Source organism: Nannobrachium achirus, assembly GCF_963921795.1.
Source record: "Nannobrachium achirus genome assembly, chromosome: 23".
Taxonomy (NCBI): domain Eukaryota; kingdom Metazoa; phylum Chordata; class Actinopteri; order Myctophiformes; family Myctophidae; genus Nannobrachium; species Nannobrachium achirus.
Window position 1 is genome coordinate 1,570,922 of NC_137830.1, and position 15,092 is coordinate 1,586,013.

Sequence of the window (15,092 nt, forward strand, 5' to 3'; positions counted from 1 at the left end):
CTGCTGGTACGTAGGTTTAACCTATGACCTTTGACCTAAGAAATGACCTTATTTCAATCCTTTACCTGTTGCTACGTTGGTTTACACTTGAACCCTTTCATTTTATAATTTAGCTATTGGCCGCGCTGCAAGCTTTAGATCTGATATTTTTGAAAAATCCTAATTTTGTTTTTGCTAATATTTTTTAAAGCGAGCATTTGTAACTCAAATATTTGCTTCTGGGCAAGGGGGGGCTGGTTATTTTTTATAGTTAATACATGTGTTTATTTAACCCTGTAGGGTCAGAATCAGACCTATGAAGGTGTTTAGTGTTAAATAAAGGTGTTTATTTAATCCTTCAGGGTCAGAATGAGACCTTAGAAGGGTTTTATTGTTAAATAAAGGTGTTTATTTCACCCTGTAGGGTCAGAATCAGACCAATGAAGGGTTATTAATTAAAGGTGTTTATTTAACTCTTTAGGGTCAGAATCAGACCTATGAAGGGTTCGTGCTGACAGCTCTGGAGTGGGTCATCAAGGCTGGCGAGGACGTGGTGGGGATACGGTACGTTGATTTAATTACTCTTACATTACTATTAATGATTTATTGTTACCAGAAAACTGAACAGATGTCCATATCGGAGTCACCCTGGGAAAGGTATGACTTCTGCTTGGTTCTAGCGGAAGTGGTGGAAGTGCTGCGTTTAACGGAAGTTAACGTCATGCGGTGCGGATCTGTTTACATTCCCCAGCCAAACAAACACAACGATTGGAGCTCTTAAATCGCTTTTAACAGTTGTAAAGTTGCCCGAATCCATGTTTTTGTTTTGATATTGTTTATTGCGAGTACAACCAACAGAGCGTGAGACGTAGAACAGATTTCTTTCAGCAGGGACACCACACTGTGAAAAAAAAAAAAAACTTCCAGGAAAATTCAGCCCCACCTCCTAAATTGTACTATAAATAAACGGCCCGCCAGCAAACAAGAATATTTTCCCAGAGTATAATTTGTCAGGATTCCTTGTCCCCTGTTGTCTCATTCTGAAGGGGTCAAAGAAAGGATATTGTATTGTATTTCTTACCTTGCACTTCTGGTTACATTTGGTAATGTGAGTTATTTGTGTTTTGTTCAGAGCACACACCTGACAAACGACCATTGATATTAACACATCGGGTGCCCCTGGATTGCCCCATTTATCCCCTCTAGTCTCGCTGCCCAGGCCCACCACCATTGTATTGAATCCGGCCCTGCTGCGTCAATGCATGCGTCATGACGTCACTTGGTCACATGAGCGCAGACAGGATGTTGTTGTGTAACTTTCTGTATGGGCCAGTGTTGCCGATCAAAATTTTGACATTTTGCCGCACCCCGCCACAGTTTTAGCCATAAAACAAACATCAGAGATAAAGGGCGTTAAAGATGGGGAAATGCATTGGAGTATATGGAGAAAAACGGCCGCGCGATGCTCTCAGCGTCGACTCGAAGCGACTAGCGGCTAATGGGCTACATCCATGCGTAGCCCCAACCTAACGGTGAGATTTAAAGTTAATACTGTAAATACAGTAAACACGTCAACGCGTCGTGGGCCTCCAGAGACATCAAAGAGATTGGCGTGTAGACACCTCGTGGGCATCCCATGAGTTAAATATTGATGATGATAGTTAACTCAAATAGTGTAATGCATGGGTTGCATTTGTAGTCCTAAACCGGTCATAGTGAGGACCAACACAGGTGTTCAATTTGTCTGATTGGCATAGAACCAATGTTCTACGTTAATCAAAACATCTGTGTTGGTCCTCAAAATGGCTGGTGTAGGACTACAAATGCAACCCATGAATTGCGATCCATATGTATGTGACTTTGTTATGGTCCTACCGAAAGTACATTATGTCAGACTCCATCCACTAGGGGGTGTTATAATATAATGTTGTTGTCCAGGTTGTTAGGACAGACTCCAGGCCAGCAGGTGGCAGACCTCCAGGAGATCGACCAGATGGAGTCTGTTCATCCTAACATGTCCTTCCTGTGTCGTCTGAGACGAGCTTTCTTCACCGTCATTCACAGAGTGGTGCTCATCCTCACAGGTAACCTCTGACCTTTAACCTCTGACCCTAACCCACAGAGTCATTCTCATTGTCACAGATCTAAAAAGCTAGAAGCCTCGTTCTCCTGCAGTTCATTGGAGTGACGTGTAACACTTGTAGTCCGGACTTCCTGGAAGAACCAAGGGACCGCTGCCAGTCAGTGACTACTGGCCAATCACAGTGTGTCTTTTTTCCGTGACAATTCAATTCAACAGAGCTTTATTGGCATGTTTCCTTCCAGTTCCTGCCTCTGATTGGTCTACCAACGTCCGTATGTGTGACGCACATGGATGTCCCCCGATGCATATGCACCTGACACGAAGGAGGCGTCTACCTTTCTGTAGTGACGTTTCCATAAAGCAGTTTTTTTTGCGCATTAAGGCTTTTGCGCGTAAATCTTTAAATGCGAATAAACTTTCATTATTCGCAAAAACATTTATGCGCTTTGTGGAGGTGGATGTGAGGCTGTGGGTAAATAGATTTAGTACCCCAGTGGATGTAACTCGGACGGCGCTGAGTCGGCTCATGCAACCTTTACAACGCTCAGCAAGGCGACTCGCTCGCTACTGCTCACTCGGTGGTGTCTCACGTGGCTCAAGGTCGCCTCAGACGGTGCGCCTCCGTCACCGAAAACAACCGCTCCTTTCCCTTGCATCTCCTACGGATTCCATAATGGCGTCCGGGAATGAATGTATAAAACACCTCCAATCTTAAGATGTTTGGGCCCAAACCGCTTAGCCTTGCTGTCCGGGCACCCAGGCTCCAATGCAGCCTGACGGCACGTCCCAGGTTTGAGTCCCGCTGAGCGTCATTGCCCGTCTCTCTCCACTAAATTAACATGTACTCTCTCTGTGTGTGTGTGTGTGTGTGTGTGTGTGTGTGTGTGTGTGTGTGTGTGTGTGTGTGTGTGTGTGTGTGTGTGTGTGTGTGTGTGTGTGTGTGTGTGTGTGTGCGCGCGCGCTATGCAGTGCTGGGCCTCCTGGGGGCGCTAGTGCTCTACATGAAGTATCGCTGGAGAAGAGAAGAAGAGGAGACCAGGAACATGTATGACATGGTGGAGAGGATCATAGGTGAGAACACGCTTAGAACATGTATGACATGAACACGCTTATGTTTAAGGATTGGAACATGATTTGATTGTGTGTGTCTCTGTGTGTGTGTGTGTGTGTGTGTGTGTGTGTGTGTGTGTGTGTGTGTGTGTGTGTGTGTGTGTGTGTGTGTGTGTGTGTGTGTGTCTCTGTGTGTGTGTGTGTGTGTGTGTGTGTGTGTGTGTGTGTGTGTGTCTCTGTGTGTGTGTGTGTGTGTGTGTGTGTGTGTGTGTGTGTGTCTCTGTGTGTGTCTCTGTGTGTGTGTGTGTGTGTGTGTGTGTGTGTGTCTCTGTGTGTGTGTGTGTGTGTGTGTGTGTGTGTGTCTCTGTGTGTGTGTGTGTGTGTGTGTGTAGATGTGTTAAGGAGTCACAGCGAGGCGTGTCAGGAGAACAAGGAGCTGCAGCCCTACCTGCCCCTCCCCCACGTCAGAGACTCTCTGGTGCCCCCGCAGGACAGGTGACGCATTACTACAAGCTCTACAAGCTTGTAGATCTGCTCTTTTCAGAACCAAACATTTTCTTTTTTTAATTTTGTTTTAATCGGCTTTTGTTAGCCGATTAAAAAATGTTTTGGGGAAAAACGTAAAAAAATAATAATAAAAAAAAAAAGTCAACGCATACTTTTTGAGTCGCGGTGAGCATGAGTCGATTTTCGATCTAATGTAAGAAACTAAAAATGAAGGGACCCATAAAAATGTGTCCGCGACCCACAAATGTGTCCCGACCCAGTGCTTGGGAACCAGTGGACTAAAGTATGACTAAACTAAATGGACTGTATTGAGAAATAAAATGACTAAAAGGTGTTGTTCCCTCTGTGGCCACCAGGAGGAAGATGAAGAGAGTCTGGGAGCGCGCTGTCAACTTCCTGTCGGCCAACGAGTCCCGCCTCCGCACGGAGACGCAGCGAATCGGAGGAGCCGACTTCCTGGTGTGGCGATGGATCCCGCCGTCAATCAGCCCCAGCGACAAGATGTCAATCATCCCATCCAAAGTGTGGCAGGGTAAAGGTAAGGACGTGCACGCTGCCGCTCACGTGCACGGAGCTGACCACACACACACACACACACACACACACACAAGGCTGGGGCGAATATATTGACTGTCTCTTTACAACGGAGGTGTCCAAACTGTTTTCAAAATATTAACAGGGTTCCCACGGTCATGAAATTCCTGGAAATATTTTGAAATTAGAAAAATATTTTTCCAGTACTGGAAAAGTTTTGGAATTGATCAAGGGTCTTGGAAGGTCCTGGTTATTGATTTTATTAATACCTCTGAAATAACAAATTAAACATTGGCCAAATTGTCAAATATTAGAGGCAGAAATTGTGAAAATAGCCTATTGTGAGCATGTAGATCTGCTATTTTCACAATAGAAACGTGTTATACAAAATTCCTCAACTCTTAGTGCTCGTCAGGGTGCCGGGTGCCCAGTTAAAATATGATTATGGCAGGTGTCACGGCCTGAAAAAGGTTGAGAACCACTGGCATACACTACCTGTCTTTGGGCATTGTGCATAGGAGTAAGCGACTTGTTATTTAGCTGAATTATTGTTACTAGACCTTACCCGTTCGAATATATGTGCTGCAAAATATGTGCAGAGTGTGGGTTTTGGGGAAAGTAACTGTAACTACATGGTGCGTGCGTGAGAATATGTGGGAGCATCATAATGTAAGGAGCAGCCCATGGAGGAGTGTATATTTATGATGGATACAAATAATTTAACAGCAAAATTAGGTGAATAGAAGAGGATGTATTTGCTCCACATACGTTTTCTATACCCGTTGGAAGATGAGACACACATCACCCGTTGCATGCGTGACCATAGAGAGAGAGAGAGAGAGAGAGAGAGAGAGAGAGAGAGAGAGAGAGAGAGAGAGAGAGAGAGAGAGAGAGAGAGAGAGAGAGAGAGACATTCCTAACTGTGAGAGAGGTGTGTGTGGGCCCGGGGCTACAGATCCCATGGCCTGGAGGAACGGACCGTAACCCTGACAACAGGCTGTAGAGTGAAGAAACGCTAATAAATCGCTAGAATTTGGGAAAAATGAAATTCGGGCTCCGTCACCGTGTGTATAATGCTAATGACCAATGCCATGTATGTTAAATTTGAGATCAGTCGCTGAAGCGAGTGAATAGATAATGCATTTTGTGCATTTTGTGACCTACTGACTGACTGACTGACTGACTGACCTCTCTCTCTAATTATATGTTAGATATAGTCCTGGAAATCGGGTTAAATATTCTGGAAAAGTTTTGGAAATGAATTGTTAAAGATGTGTGGGAACCCTGTATTAATCGACCCGACTATATCTCCTGACAAAAGAGAGATGGATGGAATAATAATAATAGAACATGTTGTTGTTTTGCAGCGTTTCCTCTAGACAGAAGGAACTCTCCTCCCAACAGTCTGACTCCATGTCTGAAGATCAGAAACATGTTTGATCCTGTCATGTAAGTACTGTCTGTCTGGACGTCTGTCTGTCTGGACGTCTGTCTGTCTGTCTGGACGTCTGTCTGTCTGGACGTCTGTCTGTCTGCCTGGACGTACATACGGACTAAAGGTTCCTACGATTGGCCGCTAGAAAAAAGCATTTCCCCCCCGGCTGGAACCAAAAGGAATATATTCTCCATTGGACCCCATTCATTTCCCCCAAAACTTTTTTTGATTTGGTTTTCTTACCTTAACTCATTTGCTGCTATTTTAAACATAGGCTGAACTGTTTTCCTGCCAAATTGTCCTTACCTTTTAACGTGGGCACGTGCACGCATCGTGCACGATCTGTGCGCGACTTATCTGCCAGTGTTTACATGAAAAAAACATTGGAAACAGCCAGCTGTGCGCTATGGTAACACGTGGGCACGTTCGCGCACATAGCAGACGATATGTGCGCAGATCATATGCCAGGCGGGTAGAGGAATCAAACAGCTACCAAATAAAAAGAACGTGTGAAAAAATACCATTCTATGGCCGTGCAGCTCCTTCCTTTGTTTACAATGAAAAACCTATGGGAACGGAGCTACGATTCAAGATTCAAGATTCAAGATTCAAGATTCAAGATGTTTATTGTCACAAAGATGTACAAGTACATGCACTGTGAAAAACTTAGGTTGGGGGTGCTCCACAATACACAGAATAAAGATAAAATTACATAATAGCCTAAAAACAATAACACTCATTTAAAAGTTAAAAAACAGTTTAAAAGAACCAGAGTCAGCATACAAGGCTGTAACGCCACAGAAAGAGTTCACTGCATAGATGTATTTAGTAGTCTAACAGCATGGGGTAGGAAACTGTTCCTTAGTCTACTAGTGCTGGCTTTAATGCTTTGGTACCTTTTCCCTGAAGGCAACATCACAAATAGTCTATTATGGGGGTGTGTGGGGTCTTTGATGATCCTCAGGGACTTCCTGAGGCAGCGTTGTGTATACAGCTCCTCCAAGCTGGGTAACTGACAGCCAGTGATGCGCTGGGCTGTGCGCACCACCCTCCTGAGAGCCTTGTGGTCCCGGTCGGTGCAGCTCCCATACCAGCTGGTGAAGCTGGACGTCAGCAGGCTCTCAATTGTCCCTCGGTAAAAGGCCTTGATAATGTGTGGACTCAGACCGAACTTCTTTAGACGTCTGAGTCCATACAGGCGCTGCTGTGCTTTTGAGACCACCACAGATGTATGTTCCTCCCATTTAAGATTCTCGTGAATGTTCACCCCCAGGTACTTAAAGCTTTCCACCCTCTCCACCACAGCGCCATTGATGGTGACAGGAGGTTGTGGGTCCCTCCCACGCCTGTAGTCCACAATGACCTCCTTGGTTTTGGAGACATTCATGAGGAGGTGGTTCTCTCCACACCACTGCTCCAGGTTGGTCACTTCCTCCCTGTACGCTGCCTCATCGTCCATGGAGATCAGCCCCCGATTGGACGTCAGACCGGATATGGAAACCTAGATCCGGTCCAAACCGGAAATACAACCGGATACAGTTAGGAGGCGGGCCTAAAGAGCGATCTTGATGCTAATTAAACCTTCGGGCTCCTCGGGCATGGCAGGGTGGTACAGTGGGAAATCTCCGGTTTCGAGTCGACGGGGATCGCAGGAAATGAGTTAATAAACATTGTCATAAATAATGTATGGTTCCTGTCGCTAGGATAAAGTCTCGTTTCAATCACCATGATATGTGTTTAGTGAAGATATTTTCCCATTTATGTTATAGTTGATGTTAAAGCTGGGTATGCTCATATAGACTGTAGAAAATATGTCCCGCCCTCCTCCTTCTTCCTGTGCTTTATTTTCGGCAAGCTCCCAAGAATCCCTGCGGTTGCACGTGACCGTTGGCAGCCAATAGCATTCCTTGGGTACCAATGATGGCGACACCCGAGGGCAAAAAAAAGCATCATTTTGGCTCTGATAGAAACCAATGGGTCACGTGACGGTTCCCACCGTCCATATTTGTTACAGTCCATGATCTGTACGTCTGTCGGTCTATCTATATGTCAGACTGTTAAGTTAACACACGTCTTTGACTATAAACTATCCACAAAAAGAAAGGAAACTTGACTTCAGTCCATTATATCTCCCCTTAAACACATCTGGTGCCAACCCCGAGTTTCCCGAGTTTGTATTGGTACCAACGCTGTGCCAACCCCGAGTTTCCCGAGTTTGGGCCGTTCTTGAAAAAAAAAAAAAAAAAAAAAATCCAAAAATTCTTTTGGACCTCCAGAAATGTATTAGGCATGATCGCGATCGCGAAATTGCATGTTTAACCCCCATACCAACCCATTCTTTCAAACATGGCAGCCATGTTTGTTTACATCTGAAGAAAACATAATGGCTGATAAATCATGAATGCCTGAACGGATTTCCAAGCGGATTTTTTTGTTTGAAAGCTGTGGACAGTGTGAACACACGTGGTGCATCATCTAGGCATGGGCGTGCACTTTTTACACAATTGCGCAATTACATGGAAGTCTATGGTAACCATGGCAACGTGGGACATTGAAGAGAAATCATAGCAACATAAGTGTTAATAATACCAACTGGTATTGTGTTTTATATCATCTTTATCGTTGATTCGTCACCTTTACAACAAGGTACAGCTTGTAAGTGTCGGGCATTGATGGAATGAGCAACACAGCCAAACGTGTGTGTAGCACCCTCCCAATTATAATTTTTTAAATGGATGCAATAATGTAATAGTGTTGTTCTGCTGGTATTCACCTGTTTCTTGGTGCATTGAATGATTGCACTTTTCCCACATATTGGCCATTTTTACACAACTCAAGTGTCAGGAACCCAAACAGCAGTGAACAGTATTGGAGTCCATTTTGACACTCTGTGTGTTTGTGTGTGTGTGTGTGTGTGTGTGTGTGTGTGTGTGTGTGTGTGTGTGTGTGTGAAATGGAGCACAACCACCTTAAAGACTACTGATCATGGTGCATACATCTCTGCACTGTCTGCATGGAGTAATCTCCATACATGAAAATTGTTCCACCCCTTCAAATTATACATATTTTATTTTGATTGTGTTATATTGATTGTATTGTACTGTGTGTGCACTTCTGCTTTGGTAATGTAAACGTACGTTTTCTCATGCCAATAAAGCCCTTTGAATTGAATTTTGTGTGTGTGTGTGTGTGTGTGTGTGTGTGTGCGTGTGCGCGCGCAGGGAGGTGGGGGAGGACTGGCACCTTGCCATCCATGAAGCCATCCTGGAGAAATGCCAAGACAACGATGGCATCGTGCACATCGCCGTGGACAAGAGCTCTAGAGAGGTACAGACACAGACACACACAGACACGCACACACACTGCACGCACACACGTTAACATCCATATTCATTTCAGTTCACATTTAACAACTAGTTTATGGACATTACAGAGGCTTCAATCTGCAGGCCTCTCACAACTAGTTTATGGACATTACAGAGGCTTCAATCTGCAGGCCTCACAACTAGTTTATGGGCATTACAGAGGCTTCAATCTGCAGGCCTCACAACTATTTGATGGACATTACAGAGGCTTCAATCTGCAGGCCTCACAACTAGTTTATGGACATTACAGAGGCTTCAATCTGCAGGCCTCACAACTAGTTTATGGACATTACAGAGGCTTCAATCTGCAGGCCTCTCACAACTAGTTTATGGACATTACAGAGGCTTCAATCTGCAGGCCTCTCACAACTAGTTTATGGACATTACAGAGGCTTCAATCTGCAGGCCTCACAACTAGTTTATGGACATTACAGAGACTTCAATCTGCAGACCTCACAACTAGTTTATGGACATTACAGAGGCTTCAATCTGCAGGCCTCTCACAACTAGTTTATGGACATTACAGAGGCTTCAATCTGCAGGCCTCACAACTAGTTTATGGACATTACAGAGGCTTCAATCTGCAGACCTCTCACAACTAGTTTATGGACATTACAGAGGCTTCAATCTGCAGACCTCACAACTAGTTTATGGACATTACAGAGGCTTCAATCTGCAGACCTCACAACTAGTTTATGGACATTACAGAGGCTTCAATCTCTAGACCTCACAACTAGTTTATGGACATTACAGAGACTTCAATCTGCAGACCTCTCACAACTAATTTATGGACATTACAGAGGCTTCAATCTACTTAAAACTGTGTGTGTGTGTGTGTGTGTGTGTGTGTGTGTGTGTGTGTGTGTGTGTGTGTGTGTGTGTGTGTGTGTGTGTGTGTGTGTGTGTGTGTGTGTGTGTGTGTGTGTGTGTGTGTGTGTGTGTGTGTGTGTGTGTGTAGGGGTGTGTGTATGTGAAGTGTGTGTCTTCAGAACACTCAGGGAAAGCCTTCAAAGCTCTGCACGGATCCTGGTTCGACGGTGAGTCAATCAGTCAATACGTCAATCAATACATCATTAGATGAATAAATAAGGACTTGTTGGCGACAGTGAAACATCCCTTTAACCTCATTTATACCTGGAAAGCACCTGTGTCACTTTATATCACTCAAACCATTATTTTATACGTTAGCTGTTTCCCTGGTACATCATCATTTAGAGATGCCTCGGCCAACACAAGGAGTCTCGTCAGCCTTTGTTTTGAAAGGTGAAAAAGACAAGTTGTCTTTAACCCATTCAGAACAGGTACAACTTATTATTATTTTATGCTTTAACTATTGAAAAATTGCAGATATACAAGCTCGCAGTGCCGCGCTGCGAGCTTGTAGATCTGCTATTTATTTTTTTTATCGTGAAAATTTGAATTTTGACCCGATTCTATAAGTGTCTTTTGAATCCTTTTCACTTAACTGGAGCTCAGTTAGCCTGTTCTTGAGAGACTACTATGTCAGTGGTTCTCAAAACCTTTCATGTGAAGGACCCCCAAACTGATATTTATTTGGCCACGGACCCCCATCTCAAAATATCTAGTTCCGGGGACCACCCAGAAGCAAAATTTGAGTTACAAATGTTCGCTTTAAAAATACACATATTCAAAGATTTGCACAAATTTTCACGACTTTTTCAAAAAAAATGCAGATCTACAAGCTCGCAGCGCGGCACTCGGTGCCACGCTGTGAGCTTGTAGATCTTCTATCTTTCAATAGCTAAAGCATTCAATAATTCTAGGCCTAAATGGGTTAACACAAAAGTTGTCATGCTGGAGACGAGGGAATAATGTGAATGTGATGCGTGCGGCCGGTTAGGTTTAGGGTTAGGTTTAGGTTTTCACCCTCTTTACATCTGGGCTGTTTTCATGCCTGAACAGTTAATTGATCCCCAGACAATAATTTAGGTAGAGACATCTGACACACCACACAAAATAACAGATCTTCAAGCTCCCACTGTGCTGTGCAAAACATTGCAAAACATTTACAATGGATTTATACCACTCTTAGCCTACACACAAGAAACTTAACTTGGGTCCATTATATCTCCCCTTTAATAATAACAACTGGTATTGTGTTTGATATCATTGTTGTCGATGATTCGTCACCTTAACAACGAGGTACAGCTTGTAAGTATCGGGTATTCTTGGATTGAGCAACAAAGCCAAACGTGTGGGTAGCGCCTGGCAGGCCTGCAATACTGTTCTGTTGGTGTTCACCTTTGTTGCTTGGTGCATTGAATGATTGCACTCTCCCACAGTAATAAGGAAAGAAAAAACAATACATATTGTCCATTTTTAATTGTTATACTTTAATGTTTAACTCTGTGCCAGGGAAGCCTAGAGTAAATGCCAGCAGGACAGAATTGCAGGCATTTTTGACAATCTTTTTGTTGGGGTTGCTACCCTACCACACGGTGAGTTGAATTGCCGGTGAACAACACAACACTGTGACGGTACAGGGCTTGTCGGACTGTTTTATTTCACCACCCCTGCTGTTTATTTCTGCCAAATGTTCTCTAAAATGTAAAATAAGAGCACTGTCTACTTAGGTGCCGGCTACACAGAGCTGGATATTTCTGAAGCCAGACATTTGCTAGACATTTCTTTGTGCGGTTGGGGCTTGCAGCCACACAAAGCTGGATATTTTTGAAACCGGATAAATAAGTGGAGACATTGAAAAATATCCGATTCACTGGATCCATTTAGACATGGAACCCGGATATCTCTGAAGACTTTACTGTGTGTGTGCTTGTCCCCCTAGTGGAGGTCTGGGGACTCTGATTATTTTAGACCTAGATATCTTTGTCGTGTGGACCTAGATATTTTTCTATGTGGATATCTGAAAAAACGGGATATATGAAATATCCAGCTCCGTCTGCCCTAGGCCTAAGATTGTGCTGTTTTCACTGTCGCTACTCTAGCTATTTGGCATACAAACGGAGGTACAGTATGACAGTATTTATCAGCCCCTGATAGTTACAAAAAAGGGTTAAACTGAAAGGTACATTTTACCTATCGTTTTAGAATGGAAGATTTACTACAAGACCCGAATTAATTACAAAAAATCAGATGGTGTTGTAGGAGTCCTAATCAGAGGAACATGTAATGTTTAAAAATGATTAATGTTTTTGTAAGGTTTTATAGCCATAAATCATAAATCATGCTCTAATTTGCATTTTGGGGATATTCTTCACAATAATAACTTAAGTACAGGCATTTTACTTATGTTTTTGTGAGGAATAGCTTCAGTGAAAAAGTAAGATGTTCGTCCAGACTCTGGACTCCAGAGATCTTTAAGTGGTGTGAATGTCAGCCTCTGTGGGGCGTATTCATATGCAAATATCGTGGCCAATGGCATTGTAATACTAAACAATAGGATTTAATGGTGATGTTAATGTGAAAAAAGAACAGGAAAACTAATTATAACATTTAAACTAAAATAAAAAATGTTGCCAAAAAGCAACATTGGGCCTTGCAGGGTTAAGGGCATGACCTTTTGGGCAAGTGGAACATGACCTGTACTTGCCCGACGGGCTTAGCGTCAACCCCTGTAACATGTATACAGTTAACAATGTAATTGTAACATGATAAACATTATATTATATGACATTATTATAGTGTCAACCCCTGCCAGTGCCTTAGACGAGCGCTCCTCTCTGTCGCCCCCTGCAGGTAAGCTGGTGACGGTGAAGTACCTCCGCCTGGACCGCTACCACCAGCGCTTCCCCGCCGCCCAGGGTCTTAGTGCCCCGCTGCGGCCGTCCAGCGCCCGCCCCCCCGCTCCGCACCTGGTCGCCGGGGGCAACAACAACACCGACAACAACATGATGGGCGGGGTCTTCTCCTGAGCGACGCTCCGCTACGCCACCTAGAGGGGAGGGGAGGGGCTGCGGCCGACCAATGGAGACTTTACATCTGTTTTTCCTGTTTTGTTTTGTTGTTTTTTTTTTTTTTTTTTGCTGCGTCTCGGAATCGTCAACACCCCCTTCCCCCCCCGTATAAAATATCAGATCTACAAGCTCTCCAACGTTAGAATGGGGGGGGGGGGGGTGCAACTGAACGAACCTAAAGAAGTCTAAATCAGGCATTTAGCAGTTTATTGTTTTTGTAGAGAAAGTCGTGCAAAAAGCCCCCCCTCCCCCCACATATGAACTGCAGCGAGGCTCGCTTGCGTCTTTGTACTTTTCGGATATACTTTTTGTTTAGTTTTTCCTTCTCTTTGTAAATCTGTATTTTGATAAAAACAAAAATTGAAAACTAAAAAAGAATGAAACTGGACTGGACCACCTGCAAGGGGGGGGGGGGGAGTCATGGGGGGGGGGGGGCAGAAAGGGGCGGAGCTTTGCATGAGGACGGACGGACGGACAGTCTGACGGGACTCCATTTATATTTTTCTTTTTTTATCGTTTATTTTTCGTTGTCATTGCTCTTTTTTTTTGTATTTACAGAATAAAAACATTAAAAACATAAACTTATAAAAAAACAAAAACAAAGGAAACAAAAAGGCTTCCAGTTTCTGACGGAAAATATTTAAAGAAAAAAGACAAAAAAACGAGAGAGAGACTTTGTACTTCATCCTTTTTTTAAATGAAAATAATCATCCGTTGTTGAGTTGTAAGTGGTGAAAATATGCTTGTTATGATTTTAACGATCACTCGTTAACGTACGGCTCAGATTAAAGGCATTCTATGCAACGTTGCTCTGTGATTACTTAACAAAACAACAGATATATAAATATTTACTTTATTTTACCCATCTGCCTCTAAACCTGTAACTATGAGAGTATTTCACCCTTTCACTGTAAAGTATGTTTTAAGGTATTCTGATTCTGTGGAACCAAATGGACCCTTACAGCAGGGGTTCTCAAAGTGTGTGACGGGGCACCCTGGGGTGCCGTGACGGCAGTCCAGGGGTGCTGCGAGATCATTTGATAATATTTGGAATTTATTTGGTCACTTGAATTTTTTTTTAGTATCATTTTAAACTACAAAGTACAAAGTTATTTTCAGTTCTAACCAAAATGGCTATTATCAACGTTTTCCTCGCAACATAATCACTAAAATATCGTCACTGTCGGGCAGAAACCTCGTATCTCCAAGTTTCAAATGTGTACGTCTTTTGGTAAAGCAAAGCCCTGCTTCATCATACAAGACTGTCGCACAAAACTAGTGAGAACAGCCGATCTACAAGCACACAACGCATCGCGAGGCGTCGTGTGCCTGTAGATCTGCTGTTTTCACTAGTTTAGTACATTTTATAGATGATAAATACAAAACAAACGGTTTTGGACATACAAGGTTTCCACCCGACAACGACGATATGCTATAAATATAAGGTGCTGGGAGTGAACATTATAATGTAGGGGTGCCTCGGATTAAAAACATATTCATGGGGTGCCCTGAGACAAATGTTTGGGAACCACTGCCTTACTTACAGCTCTGTAACTCTACATAGTTATTCTTTAACCCATTTAGGCCTGAACACATTATGACGCAATAGTTTATGCTTTAACTATTGAAAAATAGCAGATATACAAGCTCACAGCGCGGCACCGAGTGCCGCGCTGCGAGCTTGTAGATCTGCTATTTTTGAAAAATCGTGAAAATTAGATTTTTGACCCGATTACATAAGTGTCTTTTGAATCCTTCTAAGATTTTTTGAAAAACCGATGTTTGTATGTCAACAATCTGGCCAGCCATCGTCAAAGAAAAGGTCCTTTTCATTTAACTGGAGCTCACTTAGTCTGTTCTTGAGAGACCGCTATGTCAGTGGTTCTCAAACCTTTTCATGTGTAGGACCCCCAAAATGATATTTATTTGGCCATGGACCCCCATCTTAAAATATCTAGTTCCAGGGACCACCCAGAAGCAACATTTGAGTTACAAACGTTCGCTTTGAAAATACATATATGCAAAGATTTTCACACATTTTCACGACTTTTTTTCAAAAAATAGCAGATCTACAAGCTCGCAGCGTGGCACTCGGTGCCGCGCTGTGAGCTTGTATATCTGCTATTTTTCAACAGTTAAAGCAGTCAATAATTCTAGGCCTGAATGGGTTAAATTAAACACTTATTATTGTAAACTATTATTAT

At 43.3% G+C, this 15,092-nt stretch overlaps 1 protein-coding gene across 1 annotated transcript in view; it reads left to right on the forward strand.

Annotated features, from left to right (window-relative positions):
• lemd3 (LEM domain containing 3) overlaps positions 1-13,276 on the forward strand; it is a 39,376-nt gene extending 26,100 nt beyond the window's left edge. Inside the window, exons 10-18 of the mRNA XM_080754543.1 lie at positions 461-543; positions 1,918-2,063; positions 3,032-3,133; positions 3,505-3,607; positions 3,976-4,157; positions 5,521-5,602; positions 8,810-8,915; positions 9,912-9,990; positions 12,671-13,276. Coding sequence (XP_080610669.1) covers positions 461-543; positions 1,918-2,063; positions 3,032-3,133; positions 3,505-3,607; positions 3,976-4,157; positions 5,521-5,602; positions 8,810-8,915; positions 9,912-9,990; positions 12,671-12,846 — 1,059 coding nt within the window. The 3' untranslated portion in view covers positions 12,847-13,276. The remainder of the gene's footprint in view (positions 1-460; positions 544-1,917; positions 2,064-3,031; positions 3,134-3,504; positions 3,608-3,975; positions 4,158-5,520; positions 5,603-8,809; positions 8,916-9,911; positions 9,991-12,670) is intronic.
• The last annotated feature ends 1,816 nt before the right edge of the window (positions 13,277-15,092 follow it).